Source organism: Tigriopus californicus, chromosome 5 (assembly GCF_007210705.1).
Source record: "Tigriopus californicus strain San Diego chromosome 5, Tcal_SD_v2.1, whole genome shotgun sequence".
Taxonomy (NCBI): Eukaryota; Metazoa; Arthropoda; class Copepoda; order Harpacticoida; family Harpacticidae; genus Tigriopus; species Tigriopus californicus.
In genome coordinates, this window is record NC_081444.1 from 7,473,384 (window position 1) to 7,495,538 (window position 22,155).

Sequence of the window (22,155 nt, forward strand, 5' to 3'; positions counted from 1 at the left end):
CCCTTCAACTCTTTTACACGCTTCCGATCGTCCCGCTCATACAGGACCAGCAAGAAACCATTCTTGTCGCAGATGCGTGACACAATTATCTCGTGGTCTGCTGCAGTGATCACTTCTCCGAGGGAGTTGAGAACTCCATGAATCCGAATAGCTTCTTTCTCCAGCTATTTAGAAATGTGCTCAGCCGAATCAGCCTCATCTGCAATTGATCTTTTTCGTACGTTCGTCCTTCTCCATTTTGACGAGGCCTTGCAAGTCTTTCTGGGCTTGTTTAACAAACAACCACATCAAACTGTTTTGTTGGGTCACCTGCGATGTGGGGAAGTTCGATTTCTTTAATTTCATTGACCGGCCATGTATGTACCTAATGGTTCGTTAAACAGAAACTGAAATTTAAAATCAGGTCTGTAAATTCTTCCTCTTTCCTTCCATTTCTTATATTGTTTTTTTTGAGGGGGGGAATGACTTGAACCCAAATCACTGGAACCGCCAAGGAATGAAAATGAGAACGTTTCAAAAGGATATTTCCTTTGTATCAGTCAAAGTATTGCAATGACGAGGGACTCGAACCTTTCCACTAATTCACTTAATACAGTCTGGGACTCGAACCCTTTATATGAGTCAAACGGACTTTCAGAGTCCGATTTTGGTACTTTAGTCACGTGATTGCAAAAACGTGGCTTTACGTTGGATGTATAGTTTTGATGCACGCCTCAACAGTTTTCATGAAGCCCCACCTTTATTACTTTCAATATAACAAGACCAAGCCAAACCAGCCACAGGCTAAAAGGAACCGAGGGGTCAATAACTTGTTCCTTGATTATGGACAATTATTTTGTTTAAAGCTGAATATGGCATGTTCAGTTTCATACATGTGTACATGCACAAGAGCCATGCAATTAAGCCCTGTGGACTTATGAAAAGGGTTTTGTTCAACTGGTTCCTAAGACAAAAGTCTTTAGATATGTTTGTTCATGTAGCATTGGTAAATGATTTTTGATAAGCTATCAACTATTCTAAGTTTGTGAAGTGAGTAAAACTTCATTCAAGTTAATTCACAAATGTAAAAATGGTGCTTGTCACATTTTACAACATGTCATAGAAATTTCAGCTTGGCCTGTTTCACTCATTTAAATATTGGTCTTACATAGTTTCATTCTCTTTGCACTCAATCCTAGTGCCCTGTATTAAAAGAGTGCAACAGTGAGGTCAGAGCACCACTGCAGTTAATTTTGAACCTTCAATTCTGTTCCAAAACATTGAGTTTACATGGATCCCAGATCCAAACCAAACACATTTTTTATATATGTTTGTGCTTTAAGAGTTAGTTCTAAGGCTTAAGTTACTCTTCAGGCATCCTTATCTGCAATCACAGCAACACCAGATTCAAACTAGGTATTTTTTAAATAGAAATATAGAAAGTGGCTCAACAACTGGCATTTGCAACATTAAAAGTACGTTAAAGGGTGCCTGAAGGGTAGCTAAAGCCGTATATGACAAGTAGAATCAGAGAATATTATGTAAATGCGTTTGATTTGGATCTGGGGCCCAGTTAAACTTATTGTTTTGTGAAGGAATTTAAATCAAATTCCTATCTCACTTTTGTTCTCTTCTAGATTCAGAGCCCTACTCAATCCATTCCTATCTAATCAAAAAACGAGACGCATGTAAGGCAAGGGTAAAAAAAGTCCGTGATGTTCTTTGGATGAATCATCGTGTTGAGGATGGCAGTGACGATTCCGTAACACAATGCTCCAAATTGATAATCACGGAACTAAAGTACCAAAATCGGACTCTGAAAGTCCGTTTGATTTATATGAGTGATAAGTAGTGTTGTCAGACTTGCGCAAATAACATTTATTTGCATCCTGGCCCCTGAATTTGATCTTTTTGCATCCAGAACCTTTATTTTCATCATTTGCATTCTGTTGTCACATTTTTATGCATTTCAGGCTAATTTTGTTTGGGCCAAAAGTTTATATTTTCACTATTTTAGTGAGAATTTGGCATCCCTGATGAGGTTTGAAGGTGGGTAAAGCTTTTCAAACGTGTGGTTGGATCGGTTGGATATATCAGACGTTAGGTCCTGGGATAGTATCATGATGCTAAATCTGTTCATGTTGATTGTTCAGCCACATTTTGAATGTGCTTCATCCAATATGGGCTCTAATGAGTTCAGCAAGTTTGCAAAAGGTTGAACAAGTCCAAAAATATTTCAGTAGGAACAACGTAGGAATGGGAGAGCTCTCGTATTAGGAGAGTTTAAAAAGTTGGGACTGTACAATTTTCAGAGAAGGTACAAAAAGTATCTAATACTGTGCGTCTTCAAAAGCATCCATGAGCTTAGTCCCAACTCAAGTTTTAGGGCCAATTTCAGTGACCGTAGAGGCTTAACGTGCATTTTAAGAGCATATTTAAGCCAGTGAGAATCCAGGCTAGTTCGAACAAGGAAGTCAACTTACCTTCTTTCTCGGGCTCCTTCATTGTTTAATTTGCTTCCCTCTAATATTCGTAGGGAAAACATTTTCAAGTCAGACTTGTACAAATTTTTAATTAGCATTCCAGATCAACCCTACATTCAAGGACTAGCTCGGTTTGCCAAATCAAATTCGTTGATAGACCAAATGTCATTTAAAGATTAAAAAGGTATTAAATAGACGAAATATAACCTTTTATTTTCCTGGGGCACTGGGGGGATTGCATTCCCTGTAGCAGTAAGAAAAGCCCGTGAAAAGAACTAACAAACAAACATTGTACCGAGTGAAAATGAACAAAACCATAAGTATGGATTTTCTAGTGATTCAATTGTGCTTTCGAATCAAATTAGCCCAGCATTTAAAAAATGAAACGAAGCGACCAGTTGGAAACAACAAGTGGGATTTTGAAATTCGTCATTGATAACTTGGTTGGATGACTTAGAAGTACAACGGTCTATAGTTCATTTTATATGAACCGCTCCACGAAATGCAAAAGCTCAAAGCCCACCTCAATCATGATAAGAATAATAATGAACCATTCCAGGCGCGTGTGGTGTGCGTCATTGAGATGGTTGGTGATCAAATCCATGAGCTCATAGCAGTGGGTCAGCTTTTCGTTCACAATCCGCGTCCTTTTGCTCAAAGCCAAATGGGCGCACGTAGCGTGATACAGGGTCTCTAAGTTCTCTCGATCCCAATAAAAATCGGGTGTATCCAAGAGGTCACCGGCCAAATTCACGGCGTGTTTGAGCGCAAATATTTCACCCGTTTTCTGCAGCACCTCACGGCGACTCATGCTAATTTTCTGCCCACGTTTTAAATCCACGGACACGTGTTCGATGGAGTCGATAATGCGATCTAAGGCCGATTCGAGCGTGCCCAGTTTCACACTGGCGGCAATGGCATCGGAAAAGGCGTACTTGTCATAGACGGAATCCCGCTCGTTCAGGTGGATCAAGTCCCGCTGCAAACGAGTAGGTTCCGCCGTTAAAGCGTATTGCATCATCTCAGATTCTTCAAAAATGACCGCACTCTCCAACGGATCCATGGAAACGCGGCGGAGGAACTGGATTACGGATTCCCGCTCCAACTCGGGCGTGTTCCAGAACACCACGGAGCCGTGTTCGTAGAAAAAAAACTCTTGCGGACGGACCTGCGGGTCGACCTTGTACTTGGCCGTAGCGTACAAGCACACGGCCGTGAGTTCATCCACGAGATAATGGGTTTCATACACGCCTTGGCGCTCGAGTCGGTCGGCTAACGTGAGGAGATCGTAAGAGCCGGCCGTAGAATAACCCACCACGGCGGCCAAATTATCCTGAGTCGGGTCCAGGCCCTTGGGCGGGCGTTTCTTAGCCGGTGGAGCCAACCGAGGACGATAACGCAGGGGCGAACCCGCCTCCGTCAATGGCAGGCGCAGATTAGCGGCTAGTGGAAGCGTAGTAGTCGAACTAAAAGCGCGGGTACAGGCGGTGTCAACGATCTGGGATGCGATGAGGTGCCCACGCTTTAACCACAGAGAGCCGGTCAAGTTGGCTAACGATCGGGGCCACATCATGTGAAGGATGACCAACGAAATCGAGGCCGGTACGTGGCTACTTACATCTCTATGCAATGGAGTGAACTATGATGGGATGAATCATGATTGCTCATTGAAATTCCCTAAACGATTCAAGGCCATTACAGAGAGATTCAGGGGCATTGAAGACATGTTAAATAGAAGTATGAAGCTGGGAATCCAACGGCGGCCAACCGTAAGCCATTGCCCGGTCCATGGATCCACAACACTTCTGATGGGAAGGTTGCGTGACTGAGCTTAGTTTGCGGACATTGCTATGGACTGAGAATTGGCCACTTCAAAGGCTCCACAAGGCAGCATGGTGTCGTCACTCGATATACTACGGCAGGTGTCAACGGCTGGGGATAGGTTGTGAAATCAGAGGATCTGGGCTACTTATTTAGTAATATATCTCTGAATGAACATAGTGCCACCAATGAAAAAAATATTCCAAATGTGGAAAGCTAGATTAGTGGCATCAATTTGCGATATTCTTGGAACGAGCGCGCTTTTAAAGCTCTAACCCAGAATATTCAATTTATCTATTTTTAATATAACTTGGACGGAAAATTTATGTTGGTCATTTAACCAACGTACAACTTACTTTTTAGTGACATTTCACAAGCAACATTTGGGTAACAACTTCTTTCAGGAATATGATGACCAATATAAGCTTAAAATGACATTTCTTTCAAGACAACAAAGATACTTTTTACCTCTAACAAGCCAGCAACAAAACTGAAATTTGAAAATGCCTTTTGAGTTATCCAATGGCTCCAATAAAGCAATTGCATCTTTCATTAGCTCAAGATGCAAATTTGCTTAGGAAAGAGTAAACATTTGCATAAAAATAGTGAGTTCTGAATAATAGCTGGTTTGTTTGTAAACAGAATTTACATACTAGAAAATAAATCAAGTCAAATTCTAAGAAGCAAATTAGGGGGTTAAGTCAAAAAACTTCCAACAATTCTGTGAAATATTTCTTTAGTGTGTAATCATTTCTGGTTCCGAAAAAAGATTTGCTTAATCATCACTGAGTGTAATATATAATGTTTTCAAAATTATGCATTAAAAAATATCTCAAAATGTAAATAAAGATGCAAAAAACAAGCCCAGGATGCAAATAAGGATGCAAATATATTTTAAAGATGCTTTATACTGTTATGGCATACTAAGGCATTTTGAGCAATATGTTAACCTGGACACAAATATTTTAATAACAGTATAGAGACGTGTAAAGTACCGGATTAGATTTCGGCTGTGTGAGCTAGTCAGGCTGCGCCACAATCGCGTCAAGAACTACCATGATTTTAGCACATCCAGTGCTTCCAAATTTTCATTGACAAATGTGTTCGCCATTTTAGGAAATCATATGACAAATATTTTGAACCATTTAAGTCCAACATTCATTTGATAAAGATGACACATTACATGGCAAGTGACAAGAACATGCAGCAAATACAAAAAAAAATATTTAGGGCCAACTTTTTGTCATCAGTAAGAAGTGTGGTGACATTTCATTCATGGTTGAACCAGAGGGCGCACTGGTATGAAATCTCAAAGCTTTACACTTCTCTATACTCTGATTCCAGTGAATCAGCATGTGGAGAGTAATTTTAGTCTAAACTTCCCTAACAATCACAGGTGTTTTCAATTCGACAGCTTTGACTTGTCCGTCCCTCTCCCAAGTAATCAAAAGCAAGTAGGGAGACTTCAAGTTTGGATGGCTGGTGTCAGGGTGTCCGAGATATGTACTGGGATCAAAGCATGGAAAAAATTCAAAATTCAAGTGTCTCCTGGAGATCACCAGTTTATATACCCAAGGAAACCTACTTGTTATCATTAAAAATTGACTTCAGCCAATGCCATTCTTTAAAAGTGCTCAGTGGTTGCTTGTGGTGCAAAGGGCAACAAACTTTCCATTGATGATGGCCGTCCTTACCCCCTGTTCTATGACATTTGGAAGCAACACACCTCCAATCCGATTTGGTCAGAGGACGAAGCCAATCCGTCAGGTAAGTTCTCTCTTCCTGGGCTACTATGAATTATCTAAACACTAGGGTTCTCAAAATTATGCTTGAAAAAGGACCTCAAGATGAAAATAAAGATGCAAAAAAAACAAGCCCAGGATAGTAAGGTACTTTAAGCAATTTGTTAAGCTGGACATAAATATTCTAATAACAGTATGCTCTGGTTGAGGTGGATCTGCATCTGAACAATAAACTAAGACTACACTTCTAAAGCAATGACAGGCGTTGTCAGTACAACAGCTTTGTCTTTTCCGTCCCTCTCCCCAAGTAATCAAAAGCCAGTAGGGACACTTCAAGTTTGGATGGCTGGTGTCAGGGTGTCTGGGATAGGTTCTGGGATCACAGCATGGAAGAAAAATTCAAGTCTCCCCTGGGGATCACCAAGTTTTTACCCAAGGAAACCTACTTCTTGTTATTAAAAATTGACTTCAGCCAACACCAGTTTTTTAATGAAAGTCCTCAGTGGGTTGCTGTTTATGGGGTTTTGTTTGATAAAATATGCTCATTCAATATTTCCAGTGTGTTGTACCATTGAATATGTGTCCTAAGAAAGAGATGTCAGGCAGGACCATGAAATGCAAGAGCAGATAAACAAATAAAAAAAATGGCCCAAACAAAACCAGCCAAAAAGAGCCTAAAATGCATCAAAATATGAAAACCTACAAAAGATGAAAATGATGCAAATATTGGTTCAGGATGCTAAAAATGCACTTAAGGGCCCAGGATGCAAGTAAATGTTATTTGCGTAAGTTTGAGAACACTAGTGATGTATCAGTAATCCTGAAGTATGAAAAAAAATCCATGTACAAGATTCTAGCTTGTTCCATTGTGGCACAGGGTTTTTAGATTCCGTGTTAGTTCAACTAGTGACTAAAAATTATGAAACAAAGAGTTTTCACAAGGAGTATCAACAAAATATTATGTTTCAAGTATTCATTTTTGAACTTCAAACGCATTTACACACATAATTGAGGGGAAAAAAGAGAGCGTTTTATTGGTAGCTGTTCTTTTTGTCTATGTAAAAATTGAAATGGCTTGTTGCAAATCATGGTGTTTAAACTACTCTATGCTCATCAACTATCCGTTCTGACGTCATTCTCCCCACACCCTCCATTCGATTACTTTCTGAGGCGCGCTTACGTAGTTTAGAACCTTCGGACTACCAAGGGACTATCTCACTGATGAGGTGAGTGTTTGTTTTGAAAGTGGAAAGGCAAAGGCACGGACAGCAGGCTGACTCACTCAATATCAAGCCTCAGCGAATGCCGAAACTTCACATTTTGGCCCTTTAGGGGCTTTCATGGCCAGCCATCTTGCCTAATTGGTATTTGAATCATTGAATTTGCTGAGTCTATTGATGTTTTTTTTGATGAAAGCTGTCATCAGCTAAGGTTTGTTCTTTGTGCCTCCTTGCTTTTCCACTACACGATGCCGTCACCTTGCTTGCTTCTCTGGCACACGTTGCCTGCAATCAGGTCCCAGTTCTTGGAGTTCGAGTCAAGTCGAATAGCTAAAGCAGGGCAGCTAGACAGACCGCCAGACAGACATCCAGACAGACAGACAGCCATTGACCGGACCATTGATCCCTTGGGCATTCATCTCTAGCCTGTGTGTGACTTGGGTCGAGCCTGTGTCCAATCCGTTGGAATAAGCGAGATCGTCTCTTGCCTAGGTGGCCCCTTGACCTAGTCCTTGACCTGCTTCACTATGATGCGTTTGGGCGGACCCGGAATGGGTCAACTCCCGCCCTCCGATCCCAAGGTGGAACGCGATTTGGCCAACGCCGCCGTCATCGGCAATGGCATCACTTTCGCTTTTATCGTGGGCACGCTCCATTTCTTACCGTATGTCCTTGAACCCCTGGGATTCGAGGTCTTTGTCTAGCTAGTAGTCTAAACGACCAAGATGGCCGCTGCTAGCTTGAGCTTAGCCCGCCACACCTTCCTGGGTCGCACTGCCGAGTGTGTGGTCGGCCTACGGGCATGTCCCGTGCGTCATCACACGGGCTACATCCCGTTCGAGGGGCGTTTCGGTCCGGATCGCAATTGTTTGGATAAGAAATTGGTGGACCAATGGCGAGCGCTCAATCTCCAACCCGTGGCCAAAATCCAGTTCACTTTCGATCCCATCCGCGCCGATGTTGGCTCCATCCGCCATTTCATGCTCATCACGTCCTACCCCAAGGTCCGTCAAACCAATCCCCGAGTCATTTATAAGACCTCCGTGGTGAGTGATCGCTCCGATCCGGTTATCCGAGTCGAGTTAGCCGATGGTGGCTCTCAAATCGTGTTCAAAGCCTCCCGCCTCTCGATTTTGGACATTTTGTACGAGTTCAATAAAATCATGCTACCCTTGGTCAAGGATGAGGCCGCACCCAGTGCCGCATTGACCAAGTCCGCCAAGCAAGCCAATACCACTTCGGCCAAACGAGGCCAACGAAGATAGTTGAGCCCAGAACATTTTTACGAACATTAGTAGTGGTGTGTCAATCATGGGTGGGTCGAAGATATGTATTCATTGTGGGGCGTCTGTGGTCACTCGGCAAGGCCAACCCGCTCAAGCACTCTTTGATCAGGAACTTTATCGCAAGTCCAAGATCCTTAAATTGCTGGAGTGTCAATGGTGTGAATTGGTGGCCGATCGCTATATCGAAAGCGAAGGCATGATGGTGCTTATCGATTTGGTCCTCCAAAAACCCGAGGCCTATCGTCACGTGCTCTTCAACGAGAACTATTGGATCATTATTAGCAAATTGGCCTTGCTCACCATCATTTGTGACGGGTACATCCGTTGGTCAGCTTTGACCACATCCGGCGAGTTCTTCGAGCAAGAGTATCAGTTTTACATCATGTGTCTCAATTTCGCTTTAGGTTGGTTTTGATTATGCGTTTAATTCTTCTTTTTGTTTGTGTTTGGGATGCTAGGGTCAGAGGGTAGAGCCTCGCCCGGTGATCGAAGACCACCAACAAAAATCATCCATTTCCAAATTCCGATGGACCCTGTCATGTCTGGTATCAGATTGGTTAGGTGGTTGTGGTGAGCCTCTAAGAGTTTCTTTGAGAAAGGTCGAGGGAGGGGGGAGATTCGAAACGGAGACCTCTTTCAAGCTAGAAAACGGCGTTAACCACTAAGTCACGACTTCTTCCTGAAGACCCCGTTTGTGCTTGTTGTTTTTTAAATAGACAATAATATGTGACATTTTTCACCCCATGCAGGCTTATTGACCTTCCTCACCGTGACAATTGCCTCGTTGGTGACCTCAGTCTCGTCATTTGTGACCTTGTTCAATGGATTGTTGATGGCGTATTCGGCGCGATTTTGCAATGTAGCTGCCCTATTATGGGCCTCACCTTTGGAAACCACCGATCCCTATGCCAACATTGGACCCTCTTTGATGTGGGTCTTTATCTATTTGCTGTTTTTTATGGCCACTTTTCGTGTAATCCAAGGTGAGTCCTAAAAAAGTCAAGTATTTTTTACTAGAAAACTCTTAAGACCAACATTTCAAATTACATTTTGATAGTCACAAGTAAGTGCGAGGGCAAGTCCCGACACGAGTCTTTTGCTCAAATTTGGATGAATTGACTGTCTTTATTTTGATTGTCTAATTAGATTTCCTTTTTTGAAGAAGTTTAACTCATCATTTGGTTCTCAATCAATGGCAGGCTCTAGCACATCGTAATTTTACTTGGCATTCGCCCATTTTGTTACTCCAATTTGTCTATTAGAAGAATATTAAGGTTAACGGGTTTTTAACCGATACTTAGGAATGACTTCCCAACATGTGACGTCATGCTTTATAGTTGTGGTATTACGAATTTGTATCTTCCGCTTTAAGGCACCTCTGAACGTAGGGCTGGTCAGATATCGTTTGTAGGAAGCGATCTAAGTCGTGTTTAAAACTAAATCAGAGTTCACCTAATACGTAGAATTGTTGGAGAGGAACGGGAAAAAGGTTGTAAAGAGTAGGGGCTTTGTTCAAAACGAAAGAAGCCTTAAGGCTCTTTAAGAGTTTGTTGTCCAATGAACTCGCCTTCAGTCGAATGGTAAATGTAATGCCTCTTCTGCCACTCTTGGACTGAGGAAAGGCCGCGGAGACACTTTAGTATGTAAAGAACAAGATATTGCTCGTATCTTCGTTGAATGTTGTATGATTTCGTCCCAAGAGGTTAGAAACTTTTCAGCCACGTGTAAACACAAAGCCATGACATAAAGTTTATAACCGTGGCGTTTGGTTTCCTTTGCGTGCTTGAGAGTGAATATTATACATCTGAAAGCTGGTCCTCATTAAAGAAAACATCTTTTATTTTTTGATCGAAACACAGATTAAGAGCTCCCTGATTTGAGCAAAATATTTTTGTTTTTTTTACTCGTATCAATTGCTCTCCGTTTGTTTCCCTTACAGTGTCCACCAATAAATCGTGGTTGGTTTCTGGCGTAATTGGAGTCCTTGCTCATGTTGCTTGGCACTTAATACTCCATTTTGATTTCATCATTGCTCCCTTTTCTTGTTTGAGTAATTAGGGAAAGAGCCAATAATAAACAATGAAACCACTAGCCCTCTGTGTGTGTGTCATTTTCTGTATTTCTTGAATGGCGGAAATTCTCTTTCCGGTCTCTGGAAACTTTTGAAGACAATAGTTGTGCATGTGTATAGTTTACGTTTCTGACCATGAATGAATGAATGGCTACTTTAACAGAGTGAATCTTTGTTTAGTCGAAGAGTGGGTCGTTGTGAGGTGTACATGGCGAATCAGAGACAGTGAGAGACACATTCATTTCGGTATATTAACAATCAAGTTTTCTTTTTCGATGCATTGCTCGCTTCTTTTGAAGAAGACATATCAGAATCAGCACACGAGCACACGAATATGTGTTTTATAATAGTTATCACAGTCAGGAGAGGAGGATGGCGGTGCTGGAGAGGAAAATCAAGTTTGAGGGCCCCGAAAAGTCGCATATTACCCTGGCTTGGCTTTGGAACTGGTCGAACGCCCACGATTCTCTACTTCAGATCATCGCCTTCCCAAGCATTTGAAAGAGCAATATCAGCACTATTGACAAACACGATTGATTGAAGATAGGTCGGACTGAGAGGCCAGCACTGGCCGTTTTTGGAGGTATCTCCTGGGTGTCGTGTGATATCCCATGATCGATTTGATTCGAATCTTCAAAATCAATATCCCCATTAATGTTCCGAGAAGAGTCTTGAGCGTGTTGGCGCTCTTGTTCTTTGGCCTCCTCTTCAAGTGAATTTTGAATGTAACTTGGCGGCTCCGTCACGTCAACGTTTCCTGTCATATCGAACTTATCTTGTTCGCCATTCAGACCATCCTCATCATCAAAGTACGAGCTATCGTAGATGTCGTAGAAGCCTTCGCCGGAGCCTTCCTCATTTTCCGCTGCATGATCTTGAGCCTTCATTTCACGCCCTGGATTTGGCTCATTTTTCGATGACAACGATCGCATTTCCACGACTTCTTGACTTTTAGGCATGGACAACTTTCTATCCGGAGTGTTGCAGAGCTCTCCCTTGCAATAGCAATAAGTCACACCGTTGATTTCCTTGCAATCCTCGATCCCCACACGAGCGCATGTTCTCGAAAGATATCCAGCTATAAAAAAAGCAAGAACAAAACACGTGGTGAACACAGTGCTGAAATATTAAAACATCATGTCTGGCTTCCACTGACATAATGAAAGCCCAAAACTTTTCCCGTTACTAATTACACGGTAGGCAGAGCAAAGGAAGGCTGATGTTGATATACTTGTGGTTCAGTAGGTGCCTCCCCACCATCATCGGGTTGACAACAAAAGTTGGCCCTCGAGTATGACAATTGACGCTCAAAATATTGGTCTCGCTGACTTTTTCATGGAACTAGTAATCACCTTCAAATTTGGTAAGACACCCTGCGCTGTCCTCGGGACATTGGCGAATGAAATCGTCTCGTTGGCTTTTTGCATATTCGTGGCAGTACGGAATTTCCGAGAGGCTCGTCTCGGGGAACACTTTGCGCATCTCATGATTATCGATGTACCTCATTCGAAGAGGCTTACACACGTAGCATTGATGAGAGGAACCTGAAAGACGGAAAAGAAGAGGCATTTATTTCATTGTCAGCTTTTGTTGCTACGTACGAGTACGTTCTCGAGCTCGTTAACAAAAATAGGTTTCGTGGACATGACGGCGGACAAACGGGTCAAAGGCGAATCCAGGGCACATTTGTTTTAAGTGGAAACAGCACTAATGCAATTTAATTGGACTGTTTCTCGTTCTCGGAAGCCTTGAACTCGTGTGATCTTTGGCAAAATACCGTTTTATCTTCATACTCCAGCATGGTGGAGTAATCCGAAGAAACTCTTAGGATCATACAAGTATGTTAAAATACCCATCTTGCATGAACACTAATCCAGAGGACGGCATCTTTCTTTTTGAGATTTGGCTGTTTCAAATGGCGTTTGATGACCTCATACAAAGACATCAACTCTAAATGGACAGTTCTCATCTCGGATCTCGAAGTTCTAAAAGCTATCTCTCTTTCTTTGCTTTTCTGTCACTGTTTTCGGCTCTTCGGACACCGACATAATGATGTTAATTCGTTCCACTAACGTTGCTTTTTGACCTGATCGACCCAACAACATTCCGGTCCCTTCTTTGCATGATACTTCTTGTCTTGTCTCAAGGCTTCAGGACCCTCGAATGCTCAATATACTATATCCGGCAACATCTTTAACGAACTCACTCGCTCAATTGCCCAAGAAATGAATCTGCTCGCAATCCTGATTATCAAGGACCCGAAAATTCTAATGTGCTCGCTCTCCCAACCAACAATCAGCCCCGGAAAACTAAGGGTTCTTGTTTTCTCGGGAACATTTAGGGATTTCTATCGCTTCTTTGTGGACGAGATCACGATCCTAACCCAGAGAGATGAGTTCATCTGAGTTGACCTCATGATTGAATCCCTCCAGGGTGCAGCTCGATTCCAACTGGCAATTGGTGTGGTGATTCGCTCATGAACGAGTCATACCCACCGAACACGACCAAATACTCAGCATCGACTATCCCGTGTGTCCGGAGCAAAAGGTACCACGACGTTTGAGTCAAAAGAAACGGCTAGTGCTGGTACTGTAGATGGATCTGGGTGGTCCGACTCGATCTCGGGGGCCAATAGGTTCATGAGGGCTACAACCATCACCCAAGTCGACATCTTTTGTACTGTCGGAGGAGGCAGCTGCCATGCCAAACTCCGCAGCCCTGGTTGAACAAGTTTGAGTGATTCGTAAATGTCCGGACTCAAGACAGCAAGGATTGATGAAATCATCGACCAATTTCCACTTGAGGTATGCATTTGCACGTGTGGTCCCATCGAGGGCACCAAGACGCCAATAAAGCCAAGATCGCCACGAGGAATTTCCGATTTACCTCTTAAACATTTCCCGTTATTAACGACGACAAAATCACCACCGGCTACGTAGTAGCTCTGATAGCCTGGAATGGCTTCCCTCATTAGAACGGAATGTGTACCATTTTGGGCATTTTATAAGAACTTGCATCCTTCCTGGCGCTATTTGTGCGCTTTTCTATGGCCGTGGGTGTATGTACGTATATTCCATCCTGTTTGGCCGGTTCTTAGCAAATAGATACAAAACACATAAGAGGCTTAAACTTCATTAGGGATCTCTCGTCTGATTATAACTTTTGTACATATACTTTTTCTGGCCATACGTTTTTTTCAGCGTTTTGTCACGTCAGAAGGATTAATGATATAAGGTGCCTAGAAATATTGAATTCAAATCCTCTCTCGTTCTATCCATCCAGGGAACGCCATATTAGGACGTTTTCTTTTCGATGACGTCGTCGTTGTCATCATCATCGAAGGAATGAATGAAATATGCCACTTTTCCATCTAGTCCAAACCCAGTTAGATGTGAGGGATTTGCTCTCAAAACTCGAGGTTCAATCCTCCCTCCCTCCTTTTGTTCTGAACTCGATCTTGTTCGACTTTAGGAGGTCTGCAGAAGGGGTTGCTTACTTGGTTGTGCTGGTTGTGCAACCGGCTCAGCTGAGCTTGGAATGGCTCTTCAAGCTGATCGTAGGGGGTTGAAATACCTATGGCCAACCATGGGGGTCTACCGATCTGTTAGCTCGGTTTCTTACGTCATGACGAAGACTCACTCACGGCCCTATCCATACATTTACTTGTAACCCATCAATGAGTGTCGATGTCAAGAACTGGAATTTGTGTTCCTCTCGAGAACTTGTGTCGAATGGGGCAACAAGATGGGTTGTCTAATGATTTCTACTCTTTACAGTTGGCCTCGAGGGATTTGCTCTACAGAGAATAGGTCTGAACGATTTGATGGCAAAAATCATTGTTTGAACCACCTTTCAAATCACCAGGGAACTAACCGAGCGATTCTGAGATTTGTACAAAACTTTTAAAATTTCAAGCTTTTCACTCTCACTCCCACTGCATGAAACGATGAAAAAGTTGTCGATAGTGCATGCAGTTGAGAGATCGATGATTGTCATGAACATAAATCAATCAGCATCAGCTCAGATAATAATGAAGCAAGAAGAGCTCCTGCCTTTGTGACATGGAACACAGAGACAGAGAATGAAGAAGCAGGAGAGTGGCTTGTGAGTGAATGAACGTAGACTAGTTGTAGTACAGTACAGTATAACAGTAAAGTTTCGGCCCATTGAAAACACTTTGATTATTCTTCGAGCCCCTTACTCCATTTATTCTATTTGATGAAATATGTAATCGTCCTTTTGCTCCACAATCAATCTAAATTAAGTGAAAAATTGAAGCTATGGAGAGCTGACGGCAGCCATGGTCCTTGATAAAACCATAACTTTTTTCATGATTTTACCATGGAGTTTGATAGAAGGGACCTGCTCCATTGTATTGGCTTTCATTCTTACAATTGTATTAAGAATATCTTGACTTTACATTTGAAAGCAAACGCTTTCATCTGAAAGACAAAATGGCGTGTTCCCCGAGGTGTCAAGGACTTTACAAACACAGTGTAAAAGTGGTCATTGGATCAGGGTATATTCCTGTCCATCATCTCAGAGACCTGTCCTGCCAATGCGTGGCATCATTGAGCCAAACGCATGAATGCATCAGTCGTTTATCCTGGTGTGTAGCAATCCGGCTTTGAATGCCTTCATATTCACTCCCACCGTACGTGACTCGGATACAGATACATCCTGATGCGATCCAAAGGATTTTTTCATCATCAAAGTGGTTAAAAGTGTTGCTTAGGGCCCAGGTCGGACCCTATTACAGATCTCATTATGCTGTCGTAGGAGTTGAGCAGGCAAATAAATGTGATCGTTCCTGGGTTGCAGCATCCCGCCTTGCGAGACCCCTTGGTTCTTACCATTTCTATGATCTGGAATTTTACTGTACTGACTCCAACTCTGGATAACAGTGAGCGGCTAAAGGACGATGATGAAGTCCCATGCCGTCATTGGTCGATCGTAAAGATCTTGCCCATCTTGCCCCCATACAGAGTCGATCTCCGGTTTTGGCGACATCGCCTTTTTTACCTCAGCGTCTCTACACGCTACAATATGCACCAAGATTGTCCAGGCTTAACAAGAACCAAAATCTCAATGGTCTGAAAAGCAGCCCTCTATGCAGGAATCTGAAGACGGACCAAAAGCAACGACTTCCAAACTAACTGGCACACACTCATTGGAAAGAAACTTGGGGGAAGACAGTGGGCGGCGAGTAAATCAAACCAATGGTGAAAAAATGACTCATGTCCTGCTTCCTACTACTTTTACATCCATCTACCCCTCAGTAAAACCAGCCACCAAGGTGATAATGAAGTAAGAAATATACACTGCGTGGGATTCTATTATCATTTTATACAGAAGAATAACGAGAATTTCTGAATGAGAATGATGTCATGAAACGATGACGTGAGGTTGAAAGAGCTCACTCCACACCCGATCACAAGTGGCATAAAAATATGCTCATTGAAAGTAAAACTCAAGACCAGAAGATGTTGCTACCAGCTCAAACCCCTTTTGATCTCCCCTTTAGGCCCAGCAGCAATTATGCGTTACAAAGAATTGCCAATAATATGCTAATTTGCACTTTAAAGAGCGAGATTAACTGCCAGTCACAATCATTCGTCGTCCAAGTTATGCATTTTTATTAATTCCAGTCCCTATCTCCCACCGAGTATTCTGCAACATTGGGCAAGAAAGAGGCACAGACTGGCCATTTGCATTCATGAAACCCGAAAGACAACTTTTGTATTTTTTTAATGCAACATTGCTTTAACTACCTCTACGTACTGTATGTACAATAATGCTCTATACTAAAAGAGAAAGGGGAAAGGGCTGTCCTCTATGAAAGGAACAAACACCATCATTTGATGGTCCTTTTCAATTCATCGTCTCAAAACGTAATGGATCTTTTTTTCTGAATGAAACATAATCTCGACTTTGAATGCCCCGGCACGTGCAGTTTATGAAGAACCAAGGCAGAAACTTGAGTTAAGATCATTAACATCCACAAAAGGCTTTAATAAATCGAGTCGGATTTGGGCCCATGGACGAGGCTGGTTCAAAATATAAAGCCCTTTATCGAACAACTTGGCTAAGTTAGGATTGAGCTGAAATATTTCCGACCTGGATGGAAAAAAACCACAAAATCATTTTTAGGTTGTGAATTTTCGATTGTTGTTTGAGTGATACATTTTTTAACTAAAAAGTTCTGACATTACGTATGTATTAGAAGGTACGATGGTAGTATTTCTTCCCACAAGTTCCACACAGTAATAAAAGATTTATGCAATATTTGATCGAGTTTATATTTCTACCGAGGGAAATTCAAATCGAGCGTGTCCCAAGGCAAATGAGGCAAAAGTGATTTTGAGCTCGTGTTTGAGGCCCACGGTAAGGAATTCTTTCCAAGGTTAGTACACATTTCATATTTACAGCACTATTTTCTCTTTGAGAAGTGACACTATACGAACTTGAGTCCTTAAATGAATCGTTTCTCCGCTACAATCAAATGATATACCACGTGTCCCCAATTATTGCACAATGAAAATGTATTAGCACCTCGATGCAAGTTTGTTATGTAGTAACATACTCTAACAAAAAGCCAATGGAAAGGATCGTAATAAGAAAGAAAGGAAGGTAGCCAGACAGTCAAAGTGTGGGGAAGCATGCAATTTTGGTATGGGCGGGAGGAGAATGCTTGACGGATGATGAATTTCGTGCGTGCAACCCAAAAGATTGCAACAATTACCAATGATGACGTCAACTCGACTCGCTCAGAGAGCCCTTCAGATGATCCATTATTGCCTGGAGGTAAATGGAATGAGAAATCCACATGAAAGGGGTTTAAAACCCTCTCCAACCACCAACTAACGAAAAGCTCTCCAACTCGTTCACCTCGTTCTATCCTCCTCCTGTCACGATGGGCAACAAAACTAATCGTCTCCAGCCTCAGCCTCGCACTTATTACTTCTCCGTAGCCACTGAACAAGTCCACGTTAAGGGAGCTCCAATCGCCCTTACTTTGAGAGGTGTGGGCCGCTGTGGAACGATGGCCAGAGAAAGAGCTGACAAATCTTGACACTTTGTCGTATCACAATCCATGGTTTTCACAGATTATTATCAGCTCAATCCGACCAACCAGCCAACAAACAAATCAACCAACCGTCTGTCCAGGATTTCTTTTGAATGCACCTCTGTTTGGGTCGGAATTTTTCAGCCCAATCTTCACGGCCCGTCCGAGTTGAACTCCACATTTTCGAGGAGCTCGTCGGAATTTCTCCAAAGCGATTCCTCTGTGTTGTTATTGTTGTCCCGGATAATGAGTGTCGGGAACCGAGGTCGTAACATTCATACTCACACAGTCGGTCACACCATTGGTATCTGGATTGCTTCATCCTGGTCGAACACGAACAAGGTCCGTGCATTGGGAATCTCTAGAATGCCACGGCCACTACCACTATATACTACATACAATGGGTCGAGACAGTACTGTCCGGTCAGTGGGGACTCGATTCCGATTAACACTTGTTTTGGTTGCTGGTTGCTCGTTACTGGTAGGTTGGAGGGTGGAAAAAGCCGTCAATAACGATGAAATGGGAATTCTTGACACTTGTTCGCTTATCTCTAACTTGAACCAAGGGGGTTGAAGTTTTGCTCAATCTTCGATCTACCCAAGGACTCGTTGGCTAAGTAATCCGTTTAAGAAGTGAGTGGTCAAACAAATAATCACTGCCACCAAACATACGTGCTCAAGACCAAATACCATCCCTAAAGGGCTACATTTTGTCTGGAACGCCAAACGTTTCCGACAAGGTGTCTCGACTGGAACGTATTCGGTTCCCAAGACTATGATTAGAACAAATTCAATGGACACAAACTCCCATCTATTATTCAGTTGGGTGTCATTTATGAGTCCATGAGTTATGCTGACATGCTGGCTGTTGTCCCAATGAATCTGTCAAACTCAGGAGGAAGGAAAGGAAAGAAAGCAGTCGAGAATGGAAGAAACAACTGGGTGCAATTTCTCGGAACTCTTCTCGTTTCTCGCTCAATAAACCCCGACGCATTCCCAAATATCGATCAAAAGGGGATTGATCCCAAAAGGAATACCGTAGTCTGAGGAGTCTGTGACAAGAAGCTCCACCTCCCACAACGAGTTCATTTGTCAATTTCCAGCTTCCAACTTGCTCCAAAAGGCACTGACAACGGTCGCTTCTTCTCATTGACTTTTCTATCCCCGGCCCAACTAGTTCAATTTCTGAATGTTTGGCAATAATTGACGGTTAGGCTCAACCACGAGGGTTGTTTGGAATGTCTTTGCTCGGAGAGGAACCAATCTATGCTATGCACTCGCTCACTAGTTAGACAGACCGGCAACTACCATCCACCAACCAATGAGAACCCACGTCTGCTGCCAATGTTCTATTGCTCATCGAGAGAAGGAGTGAAGCGCAAACTGAGGTGAATGGAAATTCTTTATTTTAGCACCATTGTTTCGCAGTGCTTGGCCCAGTGAATGTTGATCCCCTAGTCCTGTAGGGTCAACCATTCAGCTCGAAGATTGGGAGCACCAACAGCCACGACGACGATGACGACGACGACGACGATACAAAGAGCACCCCTATTGCCAGGAACGGTCTAGTGCTCTGGTGTCGAGGGAATGACGAATGCATGGCATTCGGTCAATGGTTTACAACGAGTTCACTCTGAACTGAACGTGCTGTAGTAGAAGCTGCCAAATGATCACCTCTCGAGTCAGGTGTGTAGGAAAGCATCTATGAATTTACATAGTAGATAGAACAGGTCTATGCATGAATCAGAACGGAGATATGTTCGTCCACAGGGTTGAGAAGGAGGAGGGAGGTTTAAAATTAACGAGATATGTTCTTACCACGCCATCTCTTATGTCTCAGCCAATTTGGCGGGCTCAAATCATGTTTATGCTGGGTTATTTAACTTAAGGATGTCTTGGGCATTATTTACCGTGCAGGAATCCACTCAAGAAGCGGGAGTGCAGATAAGTTGACTTACGTACGTCCCTACGCATATATACGTACATACACGTACGTACATGAAGCTGACTGAGAAAGACTTGGAGAATAACTAGGAAAGGTCCATGTACCATACAATTGACATTAGACATAACTACCATCTTAATTGGGGTTTCGACATGTTCTTCAAAATTTGAGCTCACGTTTGACTTTTTGATTGCCAAAAGTACTCTGGCCTCATTTGACCTGTACTGGAAAACATTCGGGAAAGAACCATTTGTTCTTCACCCTCAAGTTATCAATATCGACCAGGTTGTCGGTGCCAACTACCAATTGATATTCGAGGCTGTTTCGATTTACCACCAACCAATGAACCTGTCATCATAAATTTTGAATACTGCGATATCGAAAGTTGATTTAGGAACCTATTGTGTGAGAAAACTAAGGGCGATGAGTGAGGACTGAGGAGAACTCGGCTCTAGTTTGCTTTAGAGTTATACAAATGGGAAAAGAAGTGGCAACAAACGAGGAGGGTCGAAAAGAATGGAACGTTTTTTGCCTGGCTCCTTTCAACTTTCTGAAGGGGATCATAAAAGGTCGCTTTTTCCCCGCGAAGCATCAAGATATCGTTTGCCTGGGACATACATACTGTACAATTATCAGAGCTATTCGTTGTCATTGAGACTCGCATTCAAATATTCTACTCTTCACATTCATCCGGATCGAGATAATACTTCGGCGCTCAATTGCACTCGAAACACTCACTCTATTTTCACATCAAGAGTGGAAATGGCAGAAAAACTGTCACAAAAAACTTATTGAACCGAGAGGATGCAGGGAACAGACTGGATCCATCCATTGAGAGACATTGTGAGAGAACGAGAGAAACATACAGCCAAGAATTAGAGCAAAGGAATACACTCACAATTCGAAGCATCCTCCCTGGATCTAACAACTAGTCTCTAGCAATGGTGTGCTACTGGGTAACGTGTACTCGATTACTGCTACTGCGACAAGCTGTCTGTTCGCCTATGAAAAATGGGCTCTCTTTCCACGATGGCGAAAGAAACACAATCTGTGAGAATCATCCACAATAGGCCACTAATTGTAACCCCAAACTATGAAAAAAAGAAGCCACCACCACAGACGCCACACTTACTATTGTTAGTAACGGCTTGTTCAGAGCCTATGTACGATATGTACGATCGTCTAGGCAGAATTGGCCAAAAAATACAGTCTCGTTTGGACGATAACCGACAGTTTACTCAGGATTACTTCAAGACGTGATGAATGCAATTGGAGTGCAATCAGTGCGAACGAAGACTGCAATTGTTCAAGCATCATCGGTAGATATGCCACAATCAGCTTAGAGGTGAGTATCGCCAGGCCTATCGTACAGGTGAAACTATTTGAGGAATGCGAGCACATCCTCAGGGATTTTTTTTCACACTCTATATGTGAAGAAGGGGGAGGGGGGGGAGGAACTAGTACTTCTCTCCGGTGAATTAGCCCAGAGCAAACAAAAGTGGGCAAGATCGACGATCTAATTGATGTGCCCTATCAAGAGAGTCTCGGGAGCCACTCAAAACAAATGCCAATCCATTCGTCGAGACCTCATGTTGAAATCGAGTTTACTCTCGCCCAAACGACGGGATGGATGGGCAGAAAATTTTCGGGAACATCGTCATCTGCTCTGGACGTCTCATTACTTGTCTCGTCTCCAAAAAAGCAAATGAAGAAGGCTAGCTCTCCCAATCCCAGAATGAGATCAAATGAACTCCCTAGGGAAGGCGTCTAGTTTAAAGCTGACTCAAGTGAGGATGTGTTAGAAAAAGACGCTATGCATTTCATTGCTTCTAAGTGATCGCTTCGGACTCGTACAAACACGGATGTCCCTGGACAAACAGGTATGGTCGTAATCGGTTAAGTAAGTAAGCTTTGAGGGTTCGTCTGATCTAATGGTGGGCAGATGATGCGAAGCCGACTTGAAATTCTAGCAAGCAGTTCGAGTGCTAGACGGATGATATTCATTCTTAAGGTGCGAGAAAAGAGCCGAGTTGGGAAATGCCTGCATTTCATTCTGAAACGGCTGTCACACCAATTAGTTATGATGTGCGAGATGAAGATTGCGTGCTGGCCAAGATTTGCACACTCGACCAGATTCGTGCCTCTTTTCTGCTCGAAGATTGAGCTCAGAATGTAGAAAAAAAGGTGCTACAGATGTTGATCCGCACCACCTTGATTCGAACTCGGAAAGGTGGTTGGAAATTGTGAAGTGCACTTATTTTTGGGTTGAGCGAGGAGGTCAATTCAAATCATGGCCCAGCCCGAAAAACCAGTTGCTGGTTTCAAATGGGGAAGGCGGGCTTGGATGGTTTGATGTTGGCCTGAAAGGTTTGACTGCCACTTGACAGGGGTAAAGAAATTGTAGACTCCGTTTTTTTAAAAATCCACCCTTATTGTCTGCATAGCAAGGAATGCTAAATCTCTAACACGGCACCTCGAAAACACACCCAATGTAAGGTGAATTTTCCTGCCCATATTTCTCTCGCCTACTCATCTTGAAAGT

At 42.9% G+C, this 22,155-nt stretch overlaps 4 protein-coding genes across 5 annotated transcripts; 2 read left to right on the forward strand and 2 right to left on the reverse strand.

Moving 5' to 3' along the window:
* Nucleotides 1-2,654: 2,654 nt before the first annotated feature.
* Nucleotides 2,655-4,297, reverse strand: LOC131880948 (required for meiotic nuclear division protein 1 homolog). The gene has a single exon (XM_059227678.1). It carries the CDS (start codon nt 4,033-4,035, stop codon nt 2,944-2,946), a length of 1,092 nt encoding a protein of 363 aa, XP_059083661.1. The 5' UTR covers nt 4,036-4,297; the 3' UTR covers nt 2,655-2,943.
* Nucleotides 4,298-7,552: 3,255 nt separating this feature from the next.
* Nucleotides 7,553-8,510, forward strand: LOC131880515 (uncharacterized). Its single transcript, XM_059227172.1, has one exon. The coding sequence runs from the start codon at nt 7,971-7,973 to the stop codon at nt 8,508-8,510; it is 540 nt and encodes a 179-aa protein (XP_059083155.1). The 5' UTR covers nt 7,553-7,970.
* A 46-nt stretch (nt 8,511-8,556) lies between these two features.
* LOC131880514 (protein ARV1-like) lies at nt 8,557-10,622 on the forward strand. The gene is made up of 3 exons (XM_059227171.1): nt 8,557-8,935; nt 9,281-9,514; nt 10,471-10,622. Exons 1-3 carry the CDS (start codon nt 8,557-8,559, stop codon nt 10,587-10,589), a joined length of 732 nt encoding a protein of 243 aa, XP_059083154.1. The 3' UTR covers nt 10,590-10,622.
* Nucleotides 10,623-10,833: 211 nt separating this feature from the next.
* Nucleotides 10,834-18,772, reverse strand: LOC131880513 (uncharacterized). Of its 2 annotated transcripts, none has more exons than XM_059227170.1 (3): nt 18,706-18,772; nt 11,955-12,146; nt 10,834-11,680 (listed from the first exon to the last, which is right to left on the reverse strand). In XM_059227170.1, exons 1-3 carry the CDS (start codon nt 18,755-18,757, stop codon nt 11,076-11,078), a joined length of 849 nt encoding a protein of 282 aa, XP_059083153.1. In that variant the 5' UTR covers nt 18,758-18,772; the 3' UTR covers nt 10,834-11,075. The 2 variants fall into 2 exon arrangements, with proteins under 2 accessions (XP_059083153.1, XP_059083152.1); XM_059227169.1 differs by lacking the exon at nt 18,706-18,772 and adding an exon at nt 17,954-18,101.
* Between the last annotated feature and the right edge of the window lie 3,383 nt (nt 18,773-22,155).

Bases quoted from the DNA above. Each gene is read 5' to 3' on its own strand.
- LOC131880514 (XM_059227171.1), top strand. From the start codon at position 8,557: ATGGGTGGGTCGAAGATATGTATTCATTGTGGGGCGTCTGTGGTCACT. The intron at 8,936-9,280 runs GTTGGTTTTGAT...CACCCCATGCAG, and splicing joins GTGTCTCAATTTCGCTTTAG to GCTTATTGACCTTCCTCACC. The intron at 9,515-10,470 runs GTGAGTCCTAAA...TTTCCCTTACAG, and splicing joins CACTTTTCGTGTAATCCAAG to TGTCCACCAATAAATCGTGG.
- LOC131880948 (XM_059227678.1), bottom strand. From the start codon at position 4,035: ATGATGTGGCCCCGATCGTTAGCCAACTTGACCGGCTCTCTGTGGTTA.
- LOC131880515 (XM_059227172.1), top strand. From the start codon at position 7,971: ATGGCCGCTGCTAGCTTGAGCTTAGCCCGCCACACCTTCCTGGGTCGC.
- LOC131880513 (XM_059227169.1), bottom strand. From the start codon at position 18,020: ATGCACGGACCTTGTTCGTGTTCGACCAGGATGAAGCAATCCAGATAC. The intron at 12,147-17,953 runs GTGAGTATGAAT...TCCGTCTTTCAG, and splicing joins CCAATGGTGTGACCGACTGT to GTTCCTCTCATCAATGCTAC. The intron at 11,681-11,954 runs GTGATTACTAGT...CTTTTTTTATAG, and splicing joins GTGTCTTACCAAATTTGAAG to CTGGATATCTTTCGAGAACA.